The sequence below is a fragment of the Carcharodon carcharias genome, chromosome 11 (assembly GCF_017639515.1).
Source record: "Carcharodon carcharias isolate sCarCar2 chromosome 11, sCarCar2.pri, whole genome shotgun sequence".
NCBI lineage: Eukaryota > Metazoa > Chordata > Chondrichthyes > Lamniformes > Lamnidae > Carcharodon > Carcharodon carcharias.
Genome location: NC_054477.1, coordinates 151,375,236 through 151,400,936, shown reverse-complemented (window position 1 = coordinate 151,400,936; position 25,701 = coordinate 151,375,236). Strand labels below are relative to the sequence as shown.

The window sequence follows — 25,701 nt, the reverse complement described above, 5'->3', positions numbered from 1 at the left end:
GGTTGAAACAGAGGTGTTGAACAGAGTAGATGCTCCAAGGCTTGATACATTTTGTTGAGCTGCTTTGATTACTGTAAGCTGAACATACCATACAGCAGTTATGATTGGATTCACTTAGTTCAACCAGCACAAGTTACCTTTGCGTAATGATAAAACTGAGGAACAGACCACATGATCCCACATCACTTTGTAGGATCAAGTGATGGATATTCTGTCCTGTCTGATTAATGTATTCCATCACTGGCAAATGCAAGCTTTTTAGAGCACTGAAGCTGATACTGGTGAAAAGTGTAGCTCTCCACTCAATTTAATCATACAAAATTAATCTTATATTTTTCTTCAATCTAACTATTTGCATTCCCAATCCTTGGATCACAAATGGTAAGCTTATTTAGCAACCAGCTGAATTGAGAAATATGTAATCATGGAAGCATTGTGGAACACCGTAATTCTGTATGAACAAATGTACTTCAGTCCATTGATTGCAAACCCCTTTCTTCTCTCAGTGTTCATCTTGCAAGAAGGCTGTTGCAATTGGAAAAGCAAAATTCACTCCTTCGAAGAGACTTAGATTGTCAGAAGATCCATGCTAATGAATTAAATCAAGAGGTAAATAATATGTCAGAAATTAAGCATGTTTATCTACAATGTATTATTTATTACTGGCCACAGTAGATACTGGATGAAGGTCACTTATTGCTTGCTGTTTCTTAAATTTGTAGGAAATTACATTGCAGCCTGGCTAATAATCGTACATCCAGTTAGGGCTGAGATGTGCATAGTTCACAAATTCCTTGCCTAGATAGTTTCGGCATTGGCTTTGAATCCAGATGGCAACCCATCAAAACAGGTTATTCAAAGTATTTGGCGCTAATTAATGAATCAAGCTATCCCATTCAGTTGTAAGCATTCTGTGTGATTTATCTCCTGGGCTGTTCTTTTAAGACCATAAGACATAGGAGTAGAAGTAGGCCATTCAGCCCATCAAATCTGTTCCACCATTCAATGAGATTATGGCAGTTCTGATAATCCTCAACTCCACTTTCCTGCCTTTTCCCTATAACCCTTGATTCCCTTACTGATTAAAAACCTGTCTTTCTCAGCCTTGAATATACTTAATGACCCAGCTTCTACAGCCCTCTGAGGTAAAGATTTCCCACAGGTTCACTACTCTGAGAGAGGAAATTCCCCCCTATCTCTGTTTTAAATGGGTGCCCCCTTACTCTGAGATTATGCCCTCTGGCCCTAGACTCTCCTACAAGGAAAAACAGCCTCTCAGCATCTACTCTGTCAAGTCCCCTAAAAATCTTATATGTTTCAATAAGGTCACCTCTCATTCTTGTAAACTCCAATGAATACAGACCCAACCGACTCAACCTCTCCTCATAAGAAAATCCCTCCATACCCGGGATCAACCTAGTGAACCTTCTCTGGATTGCCTCCATTGCTAGTATACCTTTCATTAGATAAGAGAACCAAAATTGTTCACAGTATTTTAGGTGTGGTCTGTCTAGTGCCTTGTATCGTTTTAGCAAGACTTCCCTATTTTTATACTCCATTCCCTTTGAAGTAAAGGCCAGCATTCCATTGGCCTTCCCTATTATCTGTTGAACTTGTATGTTAGCTTTTTGAGATGCATGCACAAAAACTCCCAAATCCTTCTGTGCTGCAACCTTCTGCAGTCTTTTTCCACGTAAATAATATTCACCTCCTCTATCCTTCCTGTCAAAGTGCATAACCTCACATTTTCCCACATTATATTCTATCTGCCAAGTATATCCTTCTGTAGACTCCTTGTGTCATCCTCACCATTTGCCTTCCCACATATTTTTGTCATCCGCATACTTAGCGATAGTACATTCACTTCCCTCATCTAAGTCATTAATATATGTTGTAAATAATTGAAGCCCCAGCACTGATCCCTGTGGCACTCCACTATTTACAAGTTGCCATCCCAAAAATGCCCCCATTATTCCAACTCTCTGAATCCTATTAGTTAGCCAATCCTCTATCCATACTACCCCCAAAACCATGGGCTCTTAGCTTATTAAGTAGCCTTATGTGCTGTATGTTATGACCGATGCAGGTGGTAAAACAGAGTTATTTAAAAATCCCAGAGGGAAACTTTAAACAACTGTCATAACCTATAATCTTTAGTGTTATGTTTGAGATGTGACTCTAAATTCAGGAATCAGACCACCAGTTCTCAAGGCTTTACATTAAACCAAGTGAAACATTTTATTAATTTACACAAGTTAAAATATATGTACACATAGCTACAAATTACTCCTATCATAACTTCTAACAAATTCCCAAACTAATTAAGGCAACAGCAACCCACACACCAGGCAAAGCATTTTCACCTGACAAATTCAAAATGAGGTTCTTTTCACTGTGGAACCAGTTGGAGGCTTGCAGCTGCCTTTTGATCTTACATTGCCTCTGCCCTGCACACCTGAAAACTACTGAAGTTATACCTACCACCACTGATTGAATTCAAATTCTCATTTGCCCCTTTGAACTTTACCTTTAACAATGAAACCCCATTCATTGTACCAATTTTATTAGTAATTTAAACATATTGCTTGGTAGCTGCTAGAAAGGCGTCAAGTTTTCACCCCGCTCTATTCAAAAAATGCAAATACACTCTACCTCTCTGTTTACATCCCAAACTAGTACATATCAAAGCACCCAGACTAGCTGACTTTAATCTAATTAAGACACACCCTCAGACTAAACGTCTATTTTAAAAGAAAAATATTTTCCAAAATATTATATACATTAATAGCTTCGTGACAGGTACGTTGCTTGGCATGGTTTAAAGATATGAGTTAGGTGTCTCAAGGGAAAGGGCCAATAGATTAGGCTGATTAAGTGGCTTCATGGTAGTGTTTCAACACATGAGAAGTGAGTGCCTATGTTCCAAGGACTTATTTTGTTTTGAGAGATGGCAAAGAAGGAGTATCTGTTTTGACAATCAAGGAAGAACTGGAAGATTTATAATTATTTTAAATATACTTTTCATATACTGTTCATTTACTGTGGGTGTACCTACACAACATGGACTGCAGTGGTTCAAGAAGGCAGCTCATCACCACTTTCTCAAGGGCAACTAGGGATGGGCAATAAATGCTGGCCCAGCCAACGAAGCCCACATCCCGTGAATGAATTTTTAAAAATTAAATGTTAAAGAAAGCCTCAGTCTGATAAAATGGATGTTCATCGACAACCAAAGATGAGATCAGGTAGTGGTAGGTGATATATTCCAGTAAACTGGAATTTGGTGATTGGAGTTGTCTGTCCGATCCCTAGGTCTCAGTATACCTCTCTATTGGGCAGATAAAGAATGGTGAACTCTGGCTTACAGGGAACAAGAGGCTTACTTACCAGAGTGATGCTGACTCAAGAAGTAGGTCATGTATTAAAAATTCAAAAATATAACAGTTGCAGGTTATCTTTTCATTGCTACAGCCCCTCCAGCCCAGAGGCCTTTGTAGCAGGCAAGGGAAAACTGATGCTGTTGCAGCTTGGTACATCAATAGTAAGTCTATTTACATCAGGGTAAAATCAGTAATTTTTTATTCTCTCTGGAATATTCCACTACTGCAATTAGCTTCACCTCGAAAGGATGAAAATTGGGGAAACATTATAAAGTTTACTATCCTGGTAAAATGGTCAGTTTTCTCACACCAAATTTTACAGTTGTCGATTAATTGATTTATGTCTTTGGTTGTACTACCATATGCATATAAAATTTACAAGGAATATACTTACACCTTTCTTATTCACGGTAGTAAAACTTGTGGACTTTGGAACTCCAATCATGTTGCCTGTTTTAGAGTGTAAGCACATACGACTTCCTGGAAACCATATTTAGGAATATAAGGACTAATTCCCCCAGCAAGGATTAGCACGAGCAAAAAAAAAATCTGCAAGACAACCGACTGATTGTCCGACTATTTGTGAGCACTTGGCTGGGGAATCAGCCCTATAATTTGCTCTTAGCAAGCAACATTCAGCTTGACCTTACTGCAAACTGCAAGATTTTCCTTTGTTTCTCACGTGGGTTCATTACGAAAGTACAATGCCGGTAGGATTTCCTCGTCTGAGTTATGGGGCAGAATTTTCTGTGTGTCGGGCGGGCGGGCCCGACCCCATCTCCGGCGGGCAGGGAGCCGATCCCTGCCAGAGAAGCAGGTCTCGCCGCCATTTTACATGGGCAGGCCTTAATTGGCCCAGCATGACGTCCGGTGGGAAGCGCTGTGTGTGTGGGGGGAATTCCCCAAAAGCAAGAGTGCGCTCTTTCGTGCATGTGCATGAAAGAGCGCACATCTCCCTGAGGCTAAGTGCTGCCTCAGGGAAATTGCTTACAGTTTTAAAAAGATTAAAAATAGAAATAAAAAATAATCCTTAACATGTCCCCCTCATGTGACAATGTCATATGAGATGGGACATGTGCATAAATTACAGTAAAACTTTATTAAACTGTTTAAAACCCTGCATGAAACCTCAACCCTCCAGTGGATGAGGTTTCATGTTTTTTCTATTGCCCGCCGGGGCTCCTGGCCTGCCCGCCAACCTTAAGGTTGGATGGAGAGGTCCTTTAATTGTTTAAATGATCATGTCTATGGCCTCAATTGGCCATTGACCGGTCGGCGGGCGCACAGCTGATTTTGCTGCGCCCCCCACTTCCTGAAAATTTAAACGGGGCGGGATAATGTCGGGGGGGTCACCCCGATGTCTTCCTGTGTCATTTTGCGCACCGGCAAGCAGATCCCGCCCCCTGCTTGCCGACGGCAAAATTCTGCCCGTGGAGTCTGAGAATTCCTCTTTCCTGATTTTTCTATACTATAAATGGGCCTCTGCTGCAAAGGGTGAAAATTAAAAGGCTTTGGACATCAGCTATTCATTAAATATTTCTAGTCAGCATGAAGTTTTTAACCATCAAATCTAACCACTCACTGGGATGACATTATTGAGCATTTGAGTGAGTAAATGTGATTTGAAATAAATTTTAAATAATTTTTTTTTTAATAAAATACTTAATTTTTTAAATTTTTAGTGTGCAATTGTTTTCACCTGGTAGGTAGAGAACATTGATGGATTACCAGGTTAGCTAGCTCAAATGTAATTTGCAGCAATTGTTAAAAAAATTCATGCATGGGAAGTGGACACTGCTGACAAAGTCAATATTTATTACACACCATTGGGTGATGGTGAGCTGCTGCCTTGAGCTGCTTCAGTCTTTGTGATGTAGGTGCACCCACAGTTAAGTAGAGAGAGCCCCAAGATTTTGACCCAGAGACGATGAAGAAATGGTGATCTATTTCCAAGTTGGGATGCTATGTGGCTAAGGGGAGAACTTGCAGGTATTGGGTGTTCCTTGTGCCTGATGCCCCTGTTCTTCTAGAGGTTGCAGGTTTGGAAGGTGTTGTCAAAGAAGCGTTGGTAAGTTGCCGCAATCATCTGATAGATGGTACGCATGGCAGTAACAGTGTGCAATTAGTGGAGGCACTGTATATTCAAAATGGTGGATGTTTAACATGAGATGCCTATGAAGTGGGCTGCTTTGTCCTGGAAGGTATCAATTTTCTTGTGATGTTGGAACTGCAATCATACAGGCAAGTGGAGAGAATTGCATTACAATCATGACTTGTGCGTGTAGATGGTGAAAAGGCTCTGGGGAATCGGGTCTTGCCTCTGACCTGCCCTTGTAGCCACAGTTTTTATATGGCTGTTCCAGTGGGGAACATGATGCAAGATTGACAAAATTTGGCCCATTTCCTAAAAAATGGTAGCAAGATTGTAGCAACAGATCAGGATAATTATGTGGTTAAAAGAGCGATTAATTTGAGGGCTATGTATAGATATCTGTATTCCATGTTGTATTTAGGAAGCTTCAATTCTTTCATTTGGTCATCTATTCTGCTACCTAATGGAGTTGGCACAAGTTGATGAAAGACCGTGATCGTGCATATTGCAGTACCCAGTTTGTGAAAAGGGGTAAGCTAAGAAGACCTTTGTATTCCTTTTGCATTTTCATTGCCAAAGAATGTGCCAGGAGTTAAAAGAGTTACAGTGAAAGTGGTAAACTTAGATGAATATTATGTATAAATGTAATACTCAACAAAGTATATTAGAATTAGAACATCCTAATCATTTTAAATAGATTGCCAGTATTCTGGCAGAGATGGTTAAATACTCATGATTATGGCATTTAGTGAAAGAACCAGAGGGGAAGAGAGTGTTTTTTTGCACAACAAGTTGTTATGACCTGAAATAAATTGCCTGAAAGGATGGTGGAAGCAGATGTAGTCGTAACTTTCAAATGGGAATTCAATATATACTTGTAAGGAAAAAAATGTAGAGCTACGGGGAAAGAGCAGGAGAGTAGGGCTAATTGGATAGTTCTTTCAAAGAGCCAGCACAGGCATTATGGCCCAAATGTCATCCTCCTGTGGGTGGAAGATTTTATACCGTGTATAAAAGTCGAGTGTCTAAGGCTAAATTTTAAGACAAAAGGTCAACTTTTCTATGAGTAATAGTTTTGCAGAATTGAAATCTACCCTCTCTCATCATCACACTATTACAGAGTTGCCAGGTCCAAGATTGTTCCTGCCAATCAAAGCCCCCAAAATTAGCACAAAAGGAGCTGAAGCCGTGTAGAGTGCTTCCTCCAATCTCTAACATTCTTCTCTGATCTCTTGAATTCTCTAGCTGCTGCACAATTATTTGTCTGCTCTGCAATCTCAGTGACTTTAAGTTTGAACTGGGCTGTGCATCTACTACTCCTTGATATCAAATGGCCACATTAGAGGGCGGGATTGGTGGGAATGCACCGTGCAGCAGTGAGGTGGTAGCCTTGACATCACTTGTTGACAAACAGACACGAGGAGCTGAACAGCCGCCTTCAATAGTTTACAATTCTGTGATTTTACCAATGAGTAGATATGCACCAGGGCCAATTTGACTTCAGTAGTGAGCAGGTGGTAAGCACAAAGGGTTTGGATTTTTTGGCTAAAAGTCGGGGGTCCACTTTTACACGAGATTGACCGTTACTTGACTTTATATGGTAACTTCTATCTTGGAAACCAACATGACTGTTTACACAAGTTGTTTCACAAGTTTTGAGACAGTGGTTGATTACTGTCATCACTCTAAATTTCAAACTTTTATGGTCTACAATATGAATGGAGCTAACATTTCTTTTTAATAGGTACCTGGAATAGTGCAGTCTGAAAACCCTACAATAGTTTGTTAGAATAATTATAGTTTATGGTGATTTGGATAAGCAGATTGTTTTAATAGAATTATTCTGGATGTACTACTGAACTTTATCTATGCCTCCCTTTTTGAAATGGTGCTAATGGTGTTTCACTTCTTTTTAAATGAAGTAGTACTGCTAGCTAAATGTTGCAAGGAAATGAATGTTCCAAAGAATATAAAGTACCCTAGTTCTTAGTAAACAGAAGCTGCCATAACACGAAGTATAGAAACAAATGCACCAGCTGCCAGGTAAAACATACTGAACGATTTTTTCTTCTTCAGATAGATATTAGTAGTAGGTCAAATACAATCTAGAAATTTAAGTCTTTACTGTGTCAGCTTTTATTGTTTTGGCCACTGATAATGTTATTCTAGCAGAAACATGCTTTTGATTATTCTAACTAGCTAAATCCCCTGATGTATTCATGTTAACAGTTTATACCATTTTTTTCTCTTGTGACAATATTTTTGGGTGTTTGAAAAACCAAGTTCTGGACAGTTTGTCAAATGAATGATGTGTTGTCACCCACAAACAAAAAACTGGTTCTGTTAGTATCATGTCATTGAAATGTCAGCCAGCACATCATAAAAACATGTTTATATAAATATGCCTTTTGTGGGCAAGCTTGGAAGGCTCTCAAAATCTTTTGTATATTGGAGGCCTTTTCTAAAAAAAAAAGTCAATGACGATGAAAGCAGTATGAGAGATTGCATTTTCAAAAACATATTAAGGAAAGCAGAAATTGATAAAGATGAGACTAGTAAAGGTATTGGCCCAGATTTTGTGTTGCTGTCAGCGTTCACACCATAATTGCTCCACTGAAACTGACAGCAAGTTCGGGTTCTACAGGGCGGAGAATTACATGAAAATCCAGATATTGATGTCAATGATATTACACTCCTCCAGACAATGCACTGTTGAAATTACTCTGAGAGTGAAATCCCTGAGTAATCACCAAATTCATTCAAACTTTTGCTTTAACTCTGTTAGTCTAGCTATTAGAACCCTTGAGAAACTTACACCTTCTTGAATGAGGTGTAACTGGACTTTTAACAATGTACTTTATAATTATTGCCAAACACCCCCACTGGCACCAAAAAATTAATTTTATATTTGTGGAATTTCTTCATTATATTAAAATTCCACATTTTATGTTTTTTTTACTTTTGATTATATATTGTGTTATGACCGATGTAGTTGGTAAAGCAAAGTTATTTAAAAATCCCAGAGGGAAACTTTAAACAACTGTCATAACCTATAATTTTATGTGTTACTTTTGAGATGCGACTCTGAACTCGAATCAGACCACCAGTTCTCGAGGTTTTACGTTAAACTAAAGGAAACATTTTATTAATTTACACAGGTTAAAATAGATATACGTATGGCTACAAATTACTACTATCATAACTTAACAGATTCCCAAACTAATCTCCTTTAAGACAATAGCAACCCATAGACTTAACCAAACATCAGGCAAAGCACTTTCACCTTACGAATTCAAAATGAGGTTCTTTTCATTTAGTTCCTATGGAGCCAGTTAGAGGCTTGCAGCTGCCTTTTGATCCCTGCACACCCGAAAACTGCTGAAGTTATACCAGCTACCACTGATTGAATTCAAATTCTCATTGTCTCGCCAGCCTCTTTGAACTTCACCTTTTAACATTGAAACCCCTTTCATAGTACCAATTTTATTAGCAATATAAATGTATCCCGTCTTCCAGTTCCAGCCCCGGCCATGTATTCACCATACCCCTGACCTTCCCCTCTCCGACGCTGAACGTTCAGTGCTTAGCAAAGGACTTCGTTTCATACCCTTACACCCACATCTCAATGAATTTCAGGCTCGGCACGATGTTGAACTCTCTTTTCACCACCTTCGTTTCCATGTTCACTTCTTTGAGCAGGAGTCCTCTCCCTGTTCAACGGATCCTTTTACCCACCTCCAATATTCTCCCTCCACCTGGACCCCTCTCTCTGGATTCTTACCTTCTCTTGATCTTTTCATTGAGAACTGTCGGCGTGACATTAGTCGTCTCAATTTCTCTGCTCCTCTCACTCACTCGAACCTGCACTCCATCCTCTCAGATCCAACCCTGACATTGTCATCAAACCCACTGACAAGGGTGGTGCTGTTGTTGTCTGGCGCACTGACCTCTACCTCGTAGAGGCTGAGTGTCAACTCGCAGACACTTCCTCCTACCTCCCCCTGGACATGACCCCACCACTGAACATCAAGCCATTGTTTCCAGGACTGTTACTGACCTCATCTCCTCTGGAGATCTTCCTTCCACAGCTTCCAACCTCATACTCTCCCAGCCTCGGACGGCCCACTTCTACCTCCTGCCCAAAATCCACAAACAGGACTGTTCCGGCAGACCGATCGTGCCAACCTGTTCCTGCCCCACGGAACTCATTTCTTGCTATCTTGACTCCATTCTCTCTCCCCTTGTCCAATCCCTTCCCACCTGCATCTGTGATTCCTCTGACACCCTACATCAAATCAACAATTGCCAGTTTCCTGGCCCCAACTGCCTCCTCTTCACCATGGACATCCAATCCCTCTGCACCTCCATCCCCCACCAGGATGGTCTGATGGCTCTCCGCTTCTTCCTCGAACAGAGACCCGAACAATCCCCATACACCACTACTCTCCTCCATCCGGCTGAACTTGTTCTCACACTGAACAATTTCTCCTTAAACTCCTATCACTTCCTCCAAATAAAAGGTGTGGCTATGGGTATCCGCATGGGCCCCAGTTATGCCTGTCTCTTTTTGGGGTATGTGGAACATTCCTTGTTCCAGTCCTATTCTGGCCCCCTCCCACAACTCTTTCTCCGGTACATTGATGATTACTTCGGTGCTGCTTCATGCTCTCATCTGGACCTGGAAAAATGTATTAATTTTGCTTCCAATTTCCACCCCTCCATCATTTTCACATGGTCCATCTCTGACATTTCCCTTCCCTTCTTTGACCTCTCAGTCTCAATTTCTGGTGATAGACTGTCCACCAATATCCATTACAAGCCCACCATCTCCCACAGCTACCTCAACTACAGCTCCTCACACCCTGCTTCCTATAAGGACTCCATCCCCGTTCTCTCAGTTTCTTTGCCTCCGTTGCATCTGTTCTGATGATGCCACTTACAAAAACAGTTCGTCTGACATGTCTTCCTTCTTCCTTAACCGAGGTTTTCCACCCACAGTGGTTGACAGGGCCCTCAACCGTGTCCGGCCCATCTCCCGCACATCCGCCCTCACACCTTCCTCTCCCTCCAAGAAACATGATAGGGTTCTCCTTGTCCTCACTCTGCATTCAAAGGATTTTCCTCCTCCATTTCTGCCAACTCCAGCATGATGCCACCACCAAACACATCTTCACTTCACCCCCACCGGCGGCATTCCGCAGGGATCATTCCCTCTGGGACACCCTGGTCCACTCCTCCATCACCCCCTACACCTCAACCCCCTCCCACGGCACCTTCCCATGCAACCGCAGAAGGTGCAACACCTGCCCCTTTACTTCCCCTCTCCTCACCGTCCAAGGGCCCAAACACTCCTTTCAAGTGAAGCAGCATTTCACTTCCACTTCCCTCAATTTATTCTACTGCATTCGTTGCTCTCAATGCGGTTTCCTCTACATTGGAGAAACCAAACGCAGACTGGGTGACTGCTTTGCAGAACACCTTTGGTCTGTCTGCAAGCATTAGCCAGACCTCCCTGTCGCTGGCCATTTCAACACTCCACCCTGCTCTCATGCCCCCATGTCCGTCCTTGGCCTGCTGCATTGTTTTAGTGAAGCTCTGCCCAAACTGGAGGAACAGCACCTCATCTTCCGAGTAGGCACTTTACAGCCTTCCGGACAGAATATTGAGTTCAACAATTTTAGATCATGAACTCTCTCCTCCATCTCCACCCCCTTTCCGATTCCACCCCCCCCCCCCCCCCTTTTTCTTCAGTAACTTATATAGATTTTTCTTTTCCCACCTATTTCCATTATTTTTAAATGTATTTCCATCCATTGTTTTATCTCTAACTTTTAGTCTTTTTCGATTCCTTCACCCCACACCCACTAAGGCTATCTGTACCTTGCTTGTCCTGCTTTCTACCCTTATTTAGCACATTCCTTAGATAATATCACCATCTTCAACACCTCTTTGTCCTTTTGTCTGTGACATCTTTTGGTTATCTCCACCTATCACTGGCCCTCTATCCAGCTCTACTTGTCCCACCCTCCCCTTAAACCAGCTTATATTTCATCTCTCTTCTATTTTTACTTAGTTCTGTTGAAGGGTCATTCGGACTCGAAACATTAACTGTGTCCCTCTTCACAGATGCTGCCAGACTTGCTGAGGTTTTCCAGGTATTTTTGTTTTTGTTTTGGATTTCCAGCATCCACAGTGTTTTGCTTTTATATAAATGTATTGCTTGGTAGCTGCTAGATAGGTGTCAAGTTTGCACCCCACAGAGGTCCTGAATGCTCTATTCAAAAAATGCAAATGCACGCTACCTCTCTTACATATCAAAACTAGTACACATAAAAGCACCCAGACTAGCTGGTTTTAATCCAATTAAGACACACCCACAGACTAAACCCCTATTTAAAAAGAAAAATATTTTCCAATAATATTATATACATTAATAACTTCATGACAATTGATATTTTAGCTTGAGCCCAATTATCATATTTTGCTGTCTGTGAGAATACTCCTGTATGATTGCCTGCTTATCCTGCTTCCAGGCATCACCACTGCTGCTTACCAAAGATCCCTTGGCTTGGTGCTAGATTTAAATTGCTGCTGAGAAAGGGAAAAACTACACCGCAGTGATCACTAGCTCTTTTTGGGCAGCGTTCTTTTAGCTGTGTGTGAGCACTGTTGCTACACTACTAACTGTGAACCTACCAGAGTGGTTCCCGGTCTGCAAAGCTCAGTTAGGTGGATATATTAGAGAACCTGGCAATGTACTCCTTAGAGCAAAGAAGGTTGGGAGAAGATTTGATAGAGATGTTCATAATTGTGAGGGATCTAGACAGAGGAGATAGAGAGAAACTGCTCCAATCGTGGAAGAGTCAAGAAACCAGACACCGATTTAAAGTGATTGGCAAAAGAACCAAGGTGACTTGAGGAAAAACCATTTTACGCAGGGAGTGACGTGGAGTGCAGAGCCTGAGAATGCATTGGAGATGGATTCAATCGAGGCATTCTAAAGGGATTTAAACAAGTACATGAAGGGAGAAAAACTGTAATGCTAGGGGGAAATGAGCAGGGGAGTGGGCCTAGCTGGATTGCTCTTGTAGTGAGTAGGTACAAGCTCAACAGATCTAATAGCCTCCTTCTGTTCAGTAATGGTTCTATGAATACTCCCTTGCCTCTTTGTTGTCAGTCTACTTGTCAGATATCCAGGCCTGGATGATCCACAAGTTCAACCGTGTAGTATATTGCAAGATCTGAGCATTTTGCTATGTTGCCTTCCCTGCTGCCCTCCCTGGCAAGGGAGGTGTAAATGAAGTAATTTCAATAGTGGCTGCCTGCAATTGAGCATGTCTTACTTGGTGCAATAAACAACAGAAAAATTATGATGAGGATAGGACAAGATTTTTTATGTTACGTTTAATTTGAGAAATTAACGACTGAGGACATTGTGACCCACATTTTGAAACTCCTAAAGCTAACTGAGAAGTTTGAGCGGTTTAAAAGATTACTTGGTGTGTATACATTGTATTCAAGTGCACAGCGAGTCAGCACAGTATATAACTGAAAAATGACACTGAAGACATATTTGGGGACAGGGGGACTTCACCCCTAACAAAAAGGATTGGAATTACAAACAAAGGTTACACATTTGGCTGAAAGCCGGTAAAATAGGAGGTGAGGATAAAATAAATATTTTCCTCACTATGATGAGGCCAGATGCTTTTGAGGAGATGTGTTAATAATGTTGCCTGTGAGATCCCAGTACTAGGAACTATTCTGAAATCAGTGAGATTCTGGACTCATTATGGCATGACTAAGATTGAGATTGCACTGAGTTGCATTCCTTAAATGGAAGCAGTTGTCACATGGGACTGTTGCAGATTACATTCTCGAATTAAAGAAACTCTCCCATCACCATGGGTATGTCACTAACTTCGAACGTGTCTTAAGGTTGATTTCTTAGAAAACTTAAAGAACAATAAAATCCAGGCAAACTTTTGAGCAAAGGCAACAAGCTGAAGTAGAAGGAGGCCTGTGATGAGGCCACAGCCATGGAAATGGCAGAAAGATATAGTTGCAAGGGACTTTTATTCCTGAGCCAATAGGGGAGGCCCACCAGATTTCAGCAAGATCCAGGCCACAACAATGAAGTTCACAGCTTCAGAGTCGCAAATAATGGCTGTCTGCAGTTGCACGTTTGTTAGTCTTACTTGATGCAATACACAATGGTTAAATATTGGGAAGATGGAAACCATCATCTTTGACTCCCGCTACAAGTTCTTACCGTCAAATCCACTATTCATTCTACTAGAAATACTAACAAGCAAACATTTAATCAGATTTCATTCATGGTTTCTTTTACCACAAACTGTGTTTTTACACAAATTGCCTAGTTATATTCTTGTGGAAACCTAGTAGGTATATTCAAAATTTCTGACAAGGTGGGGCAGTCCTTTCTGTCCTTGGTGCTCGAGGTCTTTTCCATGTTAAATCTGTAACAGGAAAGTACTATTTTGTTTTGCCTATGAATGGGTCATAGTTATATTTAACACATTAGTGATTACTCAATAGCCAGAAGATACTTCCAAATCCCACACTGTGGTGTACACAGAAGGATTGGAAGCAGACAACATCCAAAAGTATCCGAAGGGGAAATAGAAAGGCATCCAAAGTGTTATTTTTCTGTGTGCTTTGGTTTGGATTGCAATCCCATGAAAGTGTGCACTGTTTATAATTCTAACTGACACAATTAAAGTGGAAGGAACGAATCAGCTTTTCTATCTTGCCTTTGCCAAACCTATCAGCAAAGAAAATTGGTGAGTTCCCCTCCCCAGTGATGACAAGCCTCACTAAGAAAGTGACAAACTCATTGAACTGCCTACATTTAAAGTACTTACATTTCAGTTTGTCATTGTCACAATTGTTTGAGCATGTAGGGATGCTGCCATGAACTATTAAGGTTCTACTTCATACCATTGATTTCCTACACTATCAACTTAGACTGCATCCATGCTTGAGTAGCTGTTTGTCTCTTTAATAGATTTTAAAGTAACATTATTTATATGTCCATGTATTTTATTACAATTTTTTTAAATGTTGCCACCTCTTCTAATGTTTTTTGAAAATAAATTTTCATGAGCATGCTAACATTTCTATTTGCATATTCTCTGATAATCCAGCATTTAAACTTAGTTTAAAGGATTACTTACCTTCAAGTATTCACTGCAATTTCCAAGCTTTCCTTTCCTTCTCTGATGGCGGCACCTCATACTGGAACATGGTTCCAAGGGAACCACATGTGGCCATTTTTCATGTAGAATTTAGAGAATGGACGTCATCAGGGCTGCTCAACCAGAGGATAATCACTGCAGAGCCTGTTCATGTGCCCTTTCCAATAGAGACATGAAATAATGATCACAAAGGCAACCTTGCTTAATTTATTTGCCTCCTTAACTAAGGGGTACTAATTCCATCTTGGCTGAAATCAACAAACCAACATTCAAACCTATGTCGTTGCTCATCTGCATGGCCTAGTATTACAGTGGTGCAGTTATCCACCCAGCTATTATGGGATCACAACGTAGGCCTTATAATGAAGCAAGCGCTCAAATGTTCATAAATATTCATAAGGTTAAAGTGTAGCTGATAATGTTGCCTACCTCTTAGCTGCATAAACTAAGACTTTGTCTGGATAATTCCTGTGATTTTTTTTAAATACATGTTTACTCTATCATCTTTGATGGATAAAATGTCTGCGGGCATTCCATTCTGTTGCATATTACCCTGCTAAAATGTCAAGAAAGTGTTGAACCGTTTAACCAAAGTTACCTCCATTGTTAGACTGATCTGCATCACTACAGAAAACAACTTCATCCTCTTCAGTTCTGAACTTGAACAAAATCAATGTCGAATTCAGAGAATACAATGATTTCCTCTCAGATCTATATTGTTAACTCCTCCAGCCAGGAGCAATCCAATCTCTGTGTGGAGTTATCCATGCCTATTGTCAATGCTGGGAGTGTGAATCAGTTCTGTCATCAGCTAAGTTGATTCCCAGGACTCACCAATATTAAATGCATCTCTACACTGCGATACCACATCTTGGTTTCGAATTCAGGATGTATAGCGAGCAGTTCAAGTCGTAGGAAATTGCGACCGAAATTTACCAATAGTTAGTTCAAAAGCAAGTGTTCAAATATTGGCCAACTCATGTGACTTGAATTTCTATTTTATTATTTTAGAGGATTAAGAGGTTATTGTTTTTGATCAATTGCTTCCTTTGACATGAGATATATACGGTTTTCTAACTAACTAGCTGAATTAGCCGCAAGCTCAATTTCTGCAAGGCTGAAAGCCAACAGATTGAAACTGAGGGAATGTCATTTATTTATGATGCAATCACTGTTTGCAAGTTCAAATTATGGTTATGATGAGTAAAAATTTTATATTTGCAAAATTAAATACATATGCATGTTGATGCTAAAACTGATGGTCTTAAATACAATAGTCCCAGCTTGATTCCAGCTTTCAAAATAGCTGCTGATCCTAGCTAGCTTTAACATGAAATTACTTTTTTATACATTTGGTGATTTGCCCTGCATATATTTCCGTGAGCAGTAAAGAAAAGGAGGTGAGATAACTGAATTTACTGAGGGAGCATAAGTTTTTAATAAAATCCTTTATATTGGAGTGCCAGAGTGATGATTGTAAAATTGTGTGTTGAGAGGTTTTCGTCAGAACAATTGCTATATTGACTGGTTGGTTTGGGTTTTCTTTCCCCATGTTTTTCTAATACGTAGTTTGTTTTTCGTATCCAACAAAATATTTTTTTTTTGATTCTCCCCTTCCTTACTGCCTTTTGACTCCTTACTGTTACCTGTTGACATTTCTATTGAAGTAACTAGCTGTAGGAAATTCTTCCCCTACTTATGTTACACCCATTCTCCTAACATCTCTGGCTCTAACACTTGTGTTTTGTACACATGGCTAAATGTCAAGAATCCCTACTTGAGGGTAACTTAAGTCCCAGAAAAACTCTGTCCCCAAATATGTTATACACCAAAGGCAAACAAACAGAACTGCTATGAACTCCAAAGGTAAAATTACTGATTTGATAGTTGCCCAATAAATTTACAAGGGAGGGGGGTGGAGGGCTTTTTGTTTCGAGTTCTGCTTAATTATTTAAGCCCTTGTGAATAGTTGGGTGTTTTTATGTTTACACAACTTGAGGAAAATCATCAGTGTTACAGAATTATAAAAATATGCATGCTTTAAAAACAAATTTTGAAGTATTATTTTGTTTTTTAAGTAATAAACTCATGCAGTGATACTTATTTAAAATGTGTCGCACTGCTTTAAGCTGAGCATAAATAAAAAATTTTATACATTTTTAAACCATCGCCAACAGTTTTAAACTTGTCTGTTCCTTTTATGTGATCTCAATCATTCTATCCCAGTTAAAGCACGCTGAACTAATAGAGCAAGAATAATAAAAGTTCCATTTGATCATAATCCAAGATGATTTGGAAGAAATACATATACTCCAGAAAGGCATGCAGAAAAACTGTAGTCATCAGCAAGTAGTACCAGAGGGAGTGAGACTATCCACAGCCTCAATAATGTAAAACTAAAACACTATGAAGCTTGCATTTTTCACTCTGGAACAAAAGCTTAAATGTGCAACTCAAATTAATATGTGTCATGAACTGAATTATGAAATATCAAAAACTGAACTCGGGAATATTTTTATTTAACATTATCATGTATGGATACATTTACCACAAATTCACGGAGCCATTCTCTAAATGGAGCCAAGTGTTTGCAACTTGAACACAAGTAATATTTTAAAAATCTCTTGAGATTTACCATAAGTACACATTTTTAAGATTGACTGGAAATAACTTTTTGTTTATTTTATCAGCATAATTTTGTTGCGAAATAATTTAACTTCAAAACAAACTTGAAAAATTTATTTTAAATCAAATTTTTTGATCTTTAAGTTTAAGTAAACAAGCAAGGAAATGATCACGGTCAGATTAGGTTGCTCAATAGTCGACTGGATTTATATGCAAACTAAGATCAGCAGAGGCAATTTATATAAATTAACCTACAATTTCTGATGGGCTACTGACCACTTTCAGAATTTATTATGAATAATTGGCCACTTAATAATAATAAAAAATGGCACCTAAGAAATTGCAGTTGTTACTAAAAGCTCTTTTTTCACTTCACCAAGGCTCCTTCGACAGCACCTTCCAAACCCACAACCTCTACCACTTAGAAGGACGAGGGCAGCAGATTCGTGGGAGGAGCACCACCTGCAAGTTCCCCTTCAAACCACACACCATCCTGACTTGGAACTATATCGCTGTTCCTTCAATGTCGCTGGGTCAAAATCCTGGAACTCCCTTCCTAACAGCACTGTGGGTGTACCTACACCAAATGGACTGCAGCAGTTAAAGAAGGTCACCACTACCTTCTCAGGGGCAATTTGGGATGAGCAGTAAAAATGCTGGCTTAACCAGTGACACCCATGTCCCATGAGATAAAAAAAAAGATACAGAATATCAAACTTGACAAACATCATTTAAAATAGAGATTGAATTAACATGATAGACCATCAGCATTCCACATTAGCGTTAGCAATTTCATGGCCTGGTTAATGTTTGCTACCAAAGTCAACACAGACCTTCGCCTTAGTGCCATTCTTCCAGCCCTAGCACTAATGCAAGGGATCCTGGCTGCTGTATATTAAAGGCTGGGATTCCTGCAAGAGCAGAACTTCCTGCTTTCAGCATGCAGCAGCTGAAATTCTTTGCATTAACAGTAAGAAAGAGTTAGAGAGATATGTACATCAATGAAGTGGGGGCGGGGGGGGGGGGGGGGGGGGGGGGCGGTGGGGGCGGTTGAGGAATGGATACTATTGAAGTGCAAATGGCTGGCACTCAAGGAAAGGTGAAGAAGCCAGGGATTGTTGCCTTGGGAAAAATGAGAGAATCTGGAAGTGGTGCTGTAAGGTGCAGTAGGATGGAGAATGCCAGCATTAGCTGGGTGGGGTGAGAGAACGATATGCCAACATGGACTGAAAGTGGGAAAGGATGCCCACTTCAACTGCTGAATTTGAAGGAGGAGAACAATGGGATGTAAGAAAAAGAGTTCCAAGATGGAAGGGGAAGAGAATGCCAGTATGACTAAGAGGGGCCATGAGAGAGCAATGGGGAAGAGGTTAATAATGTGTCGGGAAACCTGAGAAAACTGGTTTCCCTCCTTTGCCAGACTTAATGGCAGGACCCAATTACCGTTTTGTGACACTGTCTCTCAGCTGCAGCTAGATTGAGAGACTGGCTGGGCATCGGCTAAGTAACTTTCAGTACCAGGCAACAGGCAAACAGCAGAAAGGAAGGAAGGAGGGATCTGAAAGGCCAGCAGCAGTGCAATATGGAAGGAAGGTTGGAGGCTGGGGGAGGTTCAGTTGGTTCAGAGGCAGATTGGAGGCCAGAAGTGAATCAGAAGGGTCTGAAGGGAGTTTGGAGACTGAGATTGGGGGAAGTTTGGGATCTGGAGCAGAGGGAAGATCAGTTGGAGCGGGTGTCCAAACGCAATGATTAAGTGAATCAGTCAACTGGATGCAGCAGAGAAGTGAAAAGCCAATTACCTCCTATACCAGCAGTCTTCACTTCTCTTTAGCTGCCCAGGTTTCTGAGGCCCAAGATACATAGCTGGCCAGGGTTAAATTTAAAATGGTTGTTAATTCTGAGGGAAGCAGCCTCGTTATAATATTTCAATGTCCAGCCTGCCTCCTATGACTGGGCTGGCTGGGTCCCCATCCCATCTCAGTTAAAGTGCACGGGTTGTGATAAAAACAAAAAATGCTAGAAATACTTAGCAAATCAGGTAGCATCTACAGAGAGGAACAGAATTAACATTTTAGTGCTCTGATAAAAGGTCATCTCAACCTGAAACGTTAACTCTGTTTCTCTCCACAGATGCTACATGACCTGCTGAGTAGTTCCAGTGTGTTATTGTTTCTGTTTTAGATGCCCAGAATCCGCAGGATTTTTTGATATCAGTAGGTGAGATGGGATTGAGCTTCAGCGTTTTTTTAACTTTTTTTTACATTGCACCTGACAGAAATCTACCAACTCTTGGGGGGGTTAAAAGTCCGCGCGTGCCGCCCGCCCCCCCCCCCCCACCCCTCCACAGTGCCTCTGTGAAGTGGTGGTGAGTTGAATGGGGTTCAGAGTTTCTGTGGAATTGGACAGAAGGGTGGGCTTGGGAGTGAATGCTAGGGATGCAAGGATCTATTGAAAATCCAAATCACTTAGTTTTCCATTGTGAACAATAATAGTATTTAAAATGAACCAAAAAGCATTATTTTCATATAAATATTTAATTTTCCTGGGCAACATGCCTGAGATACCCACTGAACATCAACCAAAAAACACCATCAATTTTGGGTAATTTACAGTTGCATTCCACCCCCACCACCACTGCTGCCGCCGCCTCTGCTTTCATATATTTTCTTTCACTTGTATTTGAGAAACTAATGTTGGTACACTTCAGCTACACAGCCATACGATTGCTTACATCATCTCAAAAGCTTATAATCAGGGCTATTCTTAAATTGTCAATATTCTGATGATAGTATCAGGTTTTCAGGGCTGTTGCTAGTTTCATTGATTGGCATGCATGAATAAAATGTACTGATTGTTGATTTCTCTGTACTTCAGAAATTTCAGAACCAGCAACCTTATCTGCCTGCCAGCGTTTTCTTCTCTTAACAAACTATCACTTTAAAACAATGAGCAAAATATAACTTCAAGTCACATACGTTTTCTTTACAATTTGCAGGCTAAAGTTAAATTCCCCAGGTACATGTTTACCAACAAGATCCACATTGACTTCTGCCATTAGGAACTGGGCCTGGAAGAGTTGAATGATATTCCCAATTTAAATTAGTAGCTGCACATAAGAGTTCCCTTTCTGAAGGCTATGAATGGATTTTTTTTTCTTGCGTGTGTAAATAGAAAAAAAGATACAGAGACATTTTATTGTAGTCACATATCTGCTAATGAGATGATTGCTTCCACTCTTCTCCCCTTTCTCTGGCACTGTATCCTCCCCCTCCCCTAAACTAAATACCACTAGTGGCAGAGAGAGCAGAAAAAGTAACCATACAATTGTACAGCACCCAGAAGACCATTCAGCTGATTGAGTCTGTGTCAGCTCTAGCAAGCGTAAATGAACCACATTACAAGCTCAACTGATTATCTTAAATTGGTTGTTAGTTGTAGCTATTAATGCACTCAGATTGGGCATCACAGAATCACATCCAACGATAAACGTTTTGGGTTTTACTAGGGGCGGACTGGTTGAGGACAGTTTGTACTCTGCCTATTACAAATAACCGAAGGAACAGGTTTATTGATTTTTTTTAATTCATATGGGCTTCGCTGCCTGGGCCAGCATTTATTGCCTGTCCCTAATTGCCCTTGAGAAGGTGGTGGTGAGTTGCCTTCTTGAACCGCTGCAGTCCATGTGGTGTAGGTACACTCACTGTGCTGTTAGGAAGGGAGTTCCAGGATTTTGACCCAGCGACAGTGAAGGAACAGCAATATATTTTCAAGTCAGGATGGTGAGTGACTTGGAGAGGAACTTCTGGGTGGTGGTGTTCCCATCTACCTGCTGCCCTCGTCCTTCTGGATGGTAGTGGCCATGGGTTTGGAAGGTGCTGGCAAAGGAGCCTTGATGAATTCCTGCATTGCATTTTGTAGATGATACACACTGCTGCTACTGTGCGTCGGTGGTGGAGGGAGTGAATGTTTGAGGATGTGGTGCCAATCCAGCAGGCTGCTTTGTCCTGGACGGTGTCAAGCATCTTGAGTGTTGTGGGAGCTGCACTTGTCCAGGCAAGTGGGGAGTATTCCATCACACTCCTGACTTGTGCTTTGTAGATGGTGGACAGGCTTTGGGGAGTCAGGAGGTGAGTTAGTCATCACACGATTCTTAGCCTCTGACCTGCTCTTGGAGCCACTGTATTTATATGGCTATCCCAGTTCAGTTTCTGGTCAATGATAATCCCCAGGATATTGATAGTGGGGTTTCAATGATGGTAATGCCATTGAACATCAAGGGGCAATGGTTGAGCTCTCTCCTGTTGGAAATGGTCATTGTGTGGCGCGAATGTTACTTGCCACTTGTCAGCCTGAGCCTGGATATTGTCCAGGTCTTGCTGCGTTTGGACACAGACTGTTTCAATATCTGAGGAGTCACAAATGCTGTTGAACATTGTGCAAACAGCAGTGAACATCCCCACTTCTGACCTTATGATGGAAGGAAGGTCATTGGTGAAGCAGCTGAAGATGGTTGGGCCTTGGACACTACCCTGAGGAACTCCTGCAGTGATGTTCTAGAGCGGAGATGACTGATCTCCAACAACCATAATCATCTTTCTTTGTGCTACTTATGACTCCAACCAGTGGAGAATTTTCCTCTGATTCCCATTGACTCCAGTTTTGCTAGGGCTCCTTGATGCCACACTCGGTCAAATGCTGCCTTGATGTCAAGGGCAGTCACTCTCCTCATTCGATCAGCCAATTGTTGGAACAAACGGCCTAAGTACCTCGCAGTCAAGCTTGTAACGTACTTTTATATGTCGGAACCCATTTTCTGTGAACAAAAGGAATATGTTCAAGCCTTGCACCTTTTTTTGAATTACCTGGAAGCTTGTGGAGCTATTTCCCCATGGCCACACCTCGGCCAATCAGAGTTGATTTACCAATCAGTCGGCACCCTTTTCTCCTGTAGTATAAATTGTTGTGATCGTTAGCAATTTGGTATTCTTGCATCTGTCCTGATGAGTATAAAACTCAAAGCTTCGGTAACACGTCTCTCTTCAGCAATATACTACCAAGGGACATTTCGTTTCATAACTTTTATACTGATTATGTGTTTCATTATTTTAGTTTATTTCCTCACTAATCTACAGCGGTTCAGAATGGTTAGTAGTAGAAATGTAATGTTTTGAAATATCATAGTGGTTAATGATAGATGCTCTAATGTTTGATGTAAATAGATGAAATTGGTTTTATGAATCCAAACTGAAAGCTTACTTTGTATTGTATTCTCAGATGAAATTGTTGACCAATTCATGCATTCCTGGTATACTACCCTTCATTATTCAACTATTCAAATTTCAATATGTTGGTTTAATAATTTTTGACAGCTAGTTCCATTTCAGTTATTCCCTGCTGAATTAATTATTGAGTCTTAATGACTTATCTTATCAAAGTTTTGCATGCACATGTTACATCATTATTTGCATGCGATGCAAATAAACCCAATCCTGTGCAACAGTTATGCTGTGCAACCTTTCTGAGGACTGCAATTGTAAAGTGTGCAGCTCAGCCAGTAAGACTGGAGTTATTTTGCAGGCCATGCCTGGTTACGACATGCACTGTGCCAACCAAGAAAGAAACTGCCCTTGCATTCCCCTAGTAGTTTTGTTTTAAACATTAAGAAATACCAGGCAGCATCTCCATTTTCTAATACACTTTCCTATCCTGATAATTCAGTTGTTGTTGGCCAAAGAGAAGCAGTAATTCAATCTGAGCATACTTAAGCTAACTTTAAAGGGCCCGCTTTAGTGTAATTAATTATAAAGCAATCAAAATTAAAGACCAAAAAATATTCTTAGCCATCTTCAACCAGACATTGCTTGCCATGCTACACTGCGGCAGTAATTTTCATCCTCACAGTAGTACTTTAAATGATCATGATGTCCACCCTAATTGTTTAAATTACTATGACCTTGAGAAATTATCCAGGTGAGGGCACAGAAATGGTTAGGCAGAATATCCAGCTGGCAGCATCTTGGCATTTTACATCGTTTTTACCTGTTCCTCGACTTTTCCTATTTTTATTATGGATTGAATTAGACAATTTAGCAATAAATGGCCTCTGTGCTAGTGTAGCAAGATGTGCTAGCATTCAGTTTCGGCTCTGTTTATCGACTGGTGGGGGCTTTGAAGGCTGGTTTTTAGAGTTGATTGGGTCTAACTAGCCGCTTATTGACTAATTTCGACTGTCTCTTGGATTTAATGTTTGATGTAGTATGGGAGAAAGCTACTCATCTATCAGTGGTAGCAGGTAAGGAACGGGAGTCAGGTTCCGAGAATTTTAACATGGTTCAGCCTGATTGAAAACAGTGGGGCATAATTTCCCACAGGGACTGAAGATAACAGCATCTGCTATTTGCCAGATTTGCTCTTTTAAAAATTTTCAGTGGCAAGTTGCTGGAAGTGCAAGCTGATAATATTGCAACAAGAAGAAACTGGATATCTAGCCCCTGAGTGAATGGACAAGCAACTGTGTATCTCCCTAACAAATTGAAGGATTGTAAAATCAACAGCACAGGAACTGAGAAGAGAGTTTAGAGTAGGTAAATTCAATGTCAAGTCCAGCACAGAAAGACAAATGAAGATAAATATAAAGATTGAATTGAGAAACAGAGGGAAAAGAAGCGAAGGAAAAGTTTTTTAAAATTGCAAATTTTAAATCTTACATTTTTCATTCTTTTGAAATGTCCAACAATTAAATCCAAAAGGAATGAGAATACACACTTGTAATAGTTAATGTTTAGTGCCAGAGATTGACTGAGTAGTTAACACTTATCTTATGATTAAAAAGTTACTTAGACTTCACTTAACTTTTTGTGGAGAGTTTAGATTGCACTTACCATGCGAGTATTGCAATTTGTCATCATTCAATGCAGTTCAGTGGTGAGGTAGACAGCGAGTTACCATATTTGCAAAGCTAGCTGTGGAGCAATCCATCTAAGACAGCAGCCTTTGGATTTCCATGCTTCATCATGCATCTTCCCTCACCTGAAGTTGCAGTTGCATTTGCACATGAGTGACAGCGAGCACCAATAGCCTCACCGTTATTTTGACAGCAAATTATGGGCCATTGTTTTTAGACTGAACTATCAACCATAGCACTTTGATCAGTAGTGACTGGGCAAGGAGGAATGCTCTACCAACTTAAATAGGGCCATAGAAAGCCCTGAAATGTCCCTGTACTGGAGAATAATGGGATTATAATGGCAATCCCCTGGAAGAAGTGAACTCTGTGAGGGTCGATGGGGGACTCCAGCATAGCTTTCATTTAGTAATTCCAGTAGTGCTTATAATTTTTGATACATTCAGAAAATGTATGGAATTGCTCACCACCTCCACCCTCCCCTCAGCATTTGTCGATACCCAGGATTCCATTAGTAAAGGTAGTAAAGGCATAATAATCCATCGCTCTGTTTGTTGTAGGTGGACCTTGTATGCAGCTGGATTCTTATTCATTATCAGCTTTGTTTTTTCCAGAGTTTCTTTCCTGCACCACTTTTGTAACATCTGAGTTTTTGGACACATCAGTATAGCTAATATTTCCATATAAAGCTGGTTTGGTCATGTTTTCTTTGGGACAAAGATAATAAGCTCTGTAGCGGTGTGAGTGTATGAGCAACTCTGTATTAGTTATAATAATTTGATGGGGAATGTTTCCTGTTGCTGGTGCAAAATTGTATTCGCAATGTGTGCAACTTGCATCCTCAAAATTGAGTACTTGCCACTTCTTTGAAAGGTTAATTTTAAAAATATATTTTGTAGGTACGGTAAGTAGCCCTTTATCAAACCACAGAACATTTTAAATGCTTGTTGTCAATTGATGGAATGAACTGAAAATTTAATTTTAATTGCAGCTAATCAATATTTTCTCTTGCGAGGTATAAGTAAACCTTACAAAATGCATTAAATCACTGGTTTTAATATTTACCAGGTCGTTGATCTGTTGCACAGTCTTCAATTGTTGCTTTGTCCCATCCACCAAGCAATCCAACATCCTTTTTTCTCCTTTTCGAAAACATTAATTTTGTTTTATGTTCAGGGCTGTTGAATTTATGGTGATTGATTCCGTGAATTTTTTTAATAATGCTACATAATTAGTTTGTTAGTAAAAGTAATTATCAACAAGATATTTCTCTTGTTTTCTTTATCCAGCTTGCAAATGCCAACGCCTTGCTTAATCAAGCACAACAGCCTTACAGCTATCTTATTGAAACAGTGCGACAGAGAGACGCTCAGATTCAGACATACAAAGAACAACTTACTCAACTGGAGAATGAAGTCTGGTAAATATCAAGAATTATTAGCTTCACCAGAACTGAGGATATACAAATCAGGAAAGACTAAA

General features: G+C 40.4%; 1 protein-coding gene across 6 annotated transcripts in view; it reads left to right on the top strand.

Moving 5' to 3' along the window:
- Positions 1-25,701, top strand: part of pibf1 (progesterone immunomodulatory binding factor 1) — a 136,751-nt gene that overhangs the window by 94,851 nt on the left and 16,199 nt on the right. For 4 of the 6 annotated variants that reach the window (XR_005944443.1, XM_041199373.1, XM_041199371.1 and 1 more), the window contains 2 exons: positions 507-609; positions 25,509-25,639. Coding sequence is in view for 3 of the 6 variants with exons in the window: in XM_041199373.1 (XP_041055307.1) it covers positions 507-609; positions 25,509-25,639 (234 nt within the window). In the remaining 3 variants the exon portion in view is untranslated. The remainder of the gene's footprint in view (positions 1-506; positions 610-25,508; positions 25,640-25,701) is intronic. The other 2 variants (XR_005944445.1, XR_005944444.1) reach the window with 1 other exon arrangement.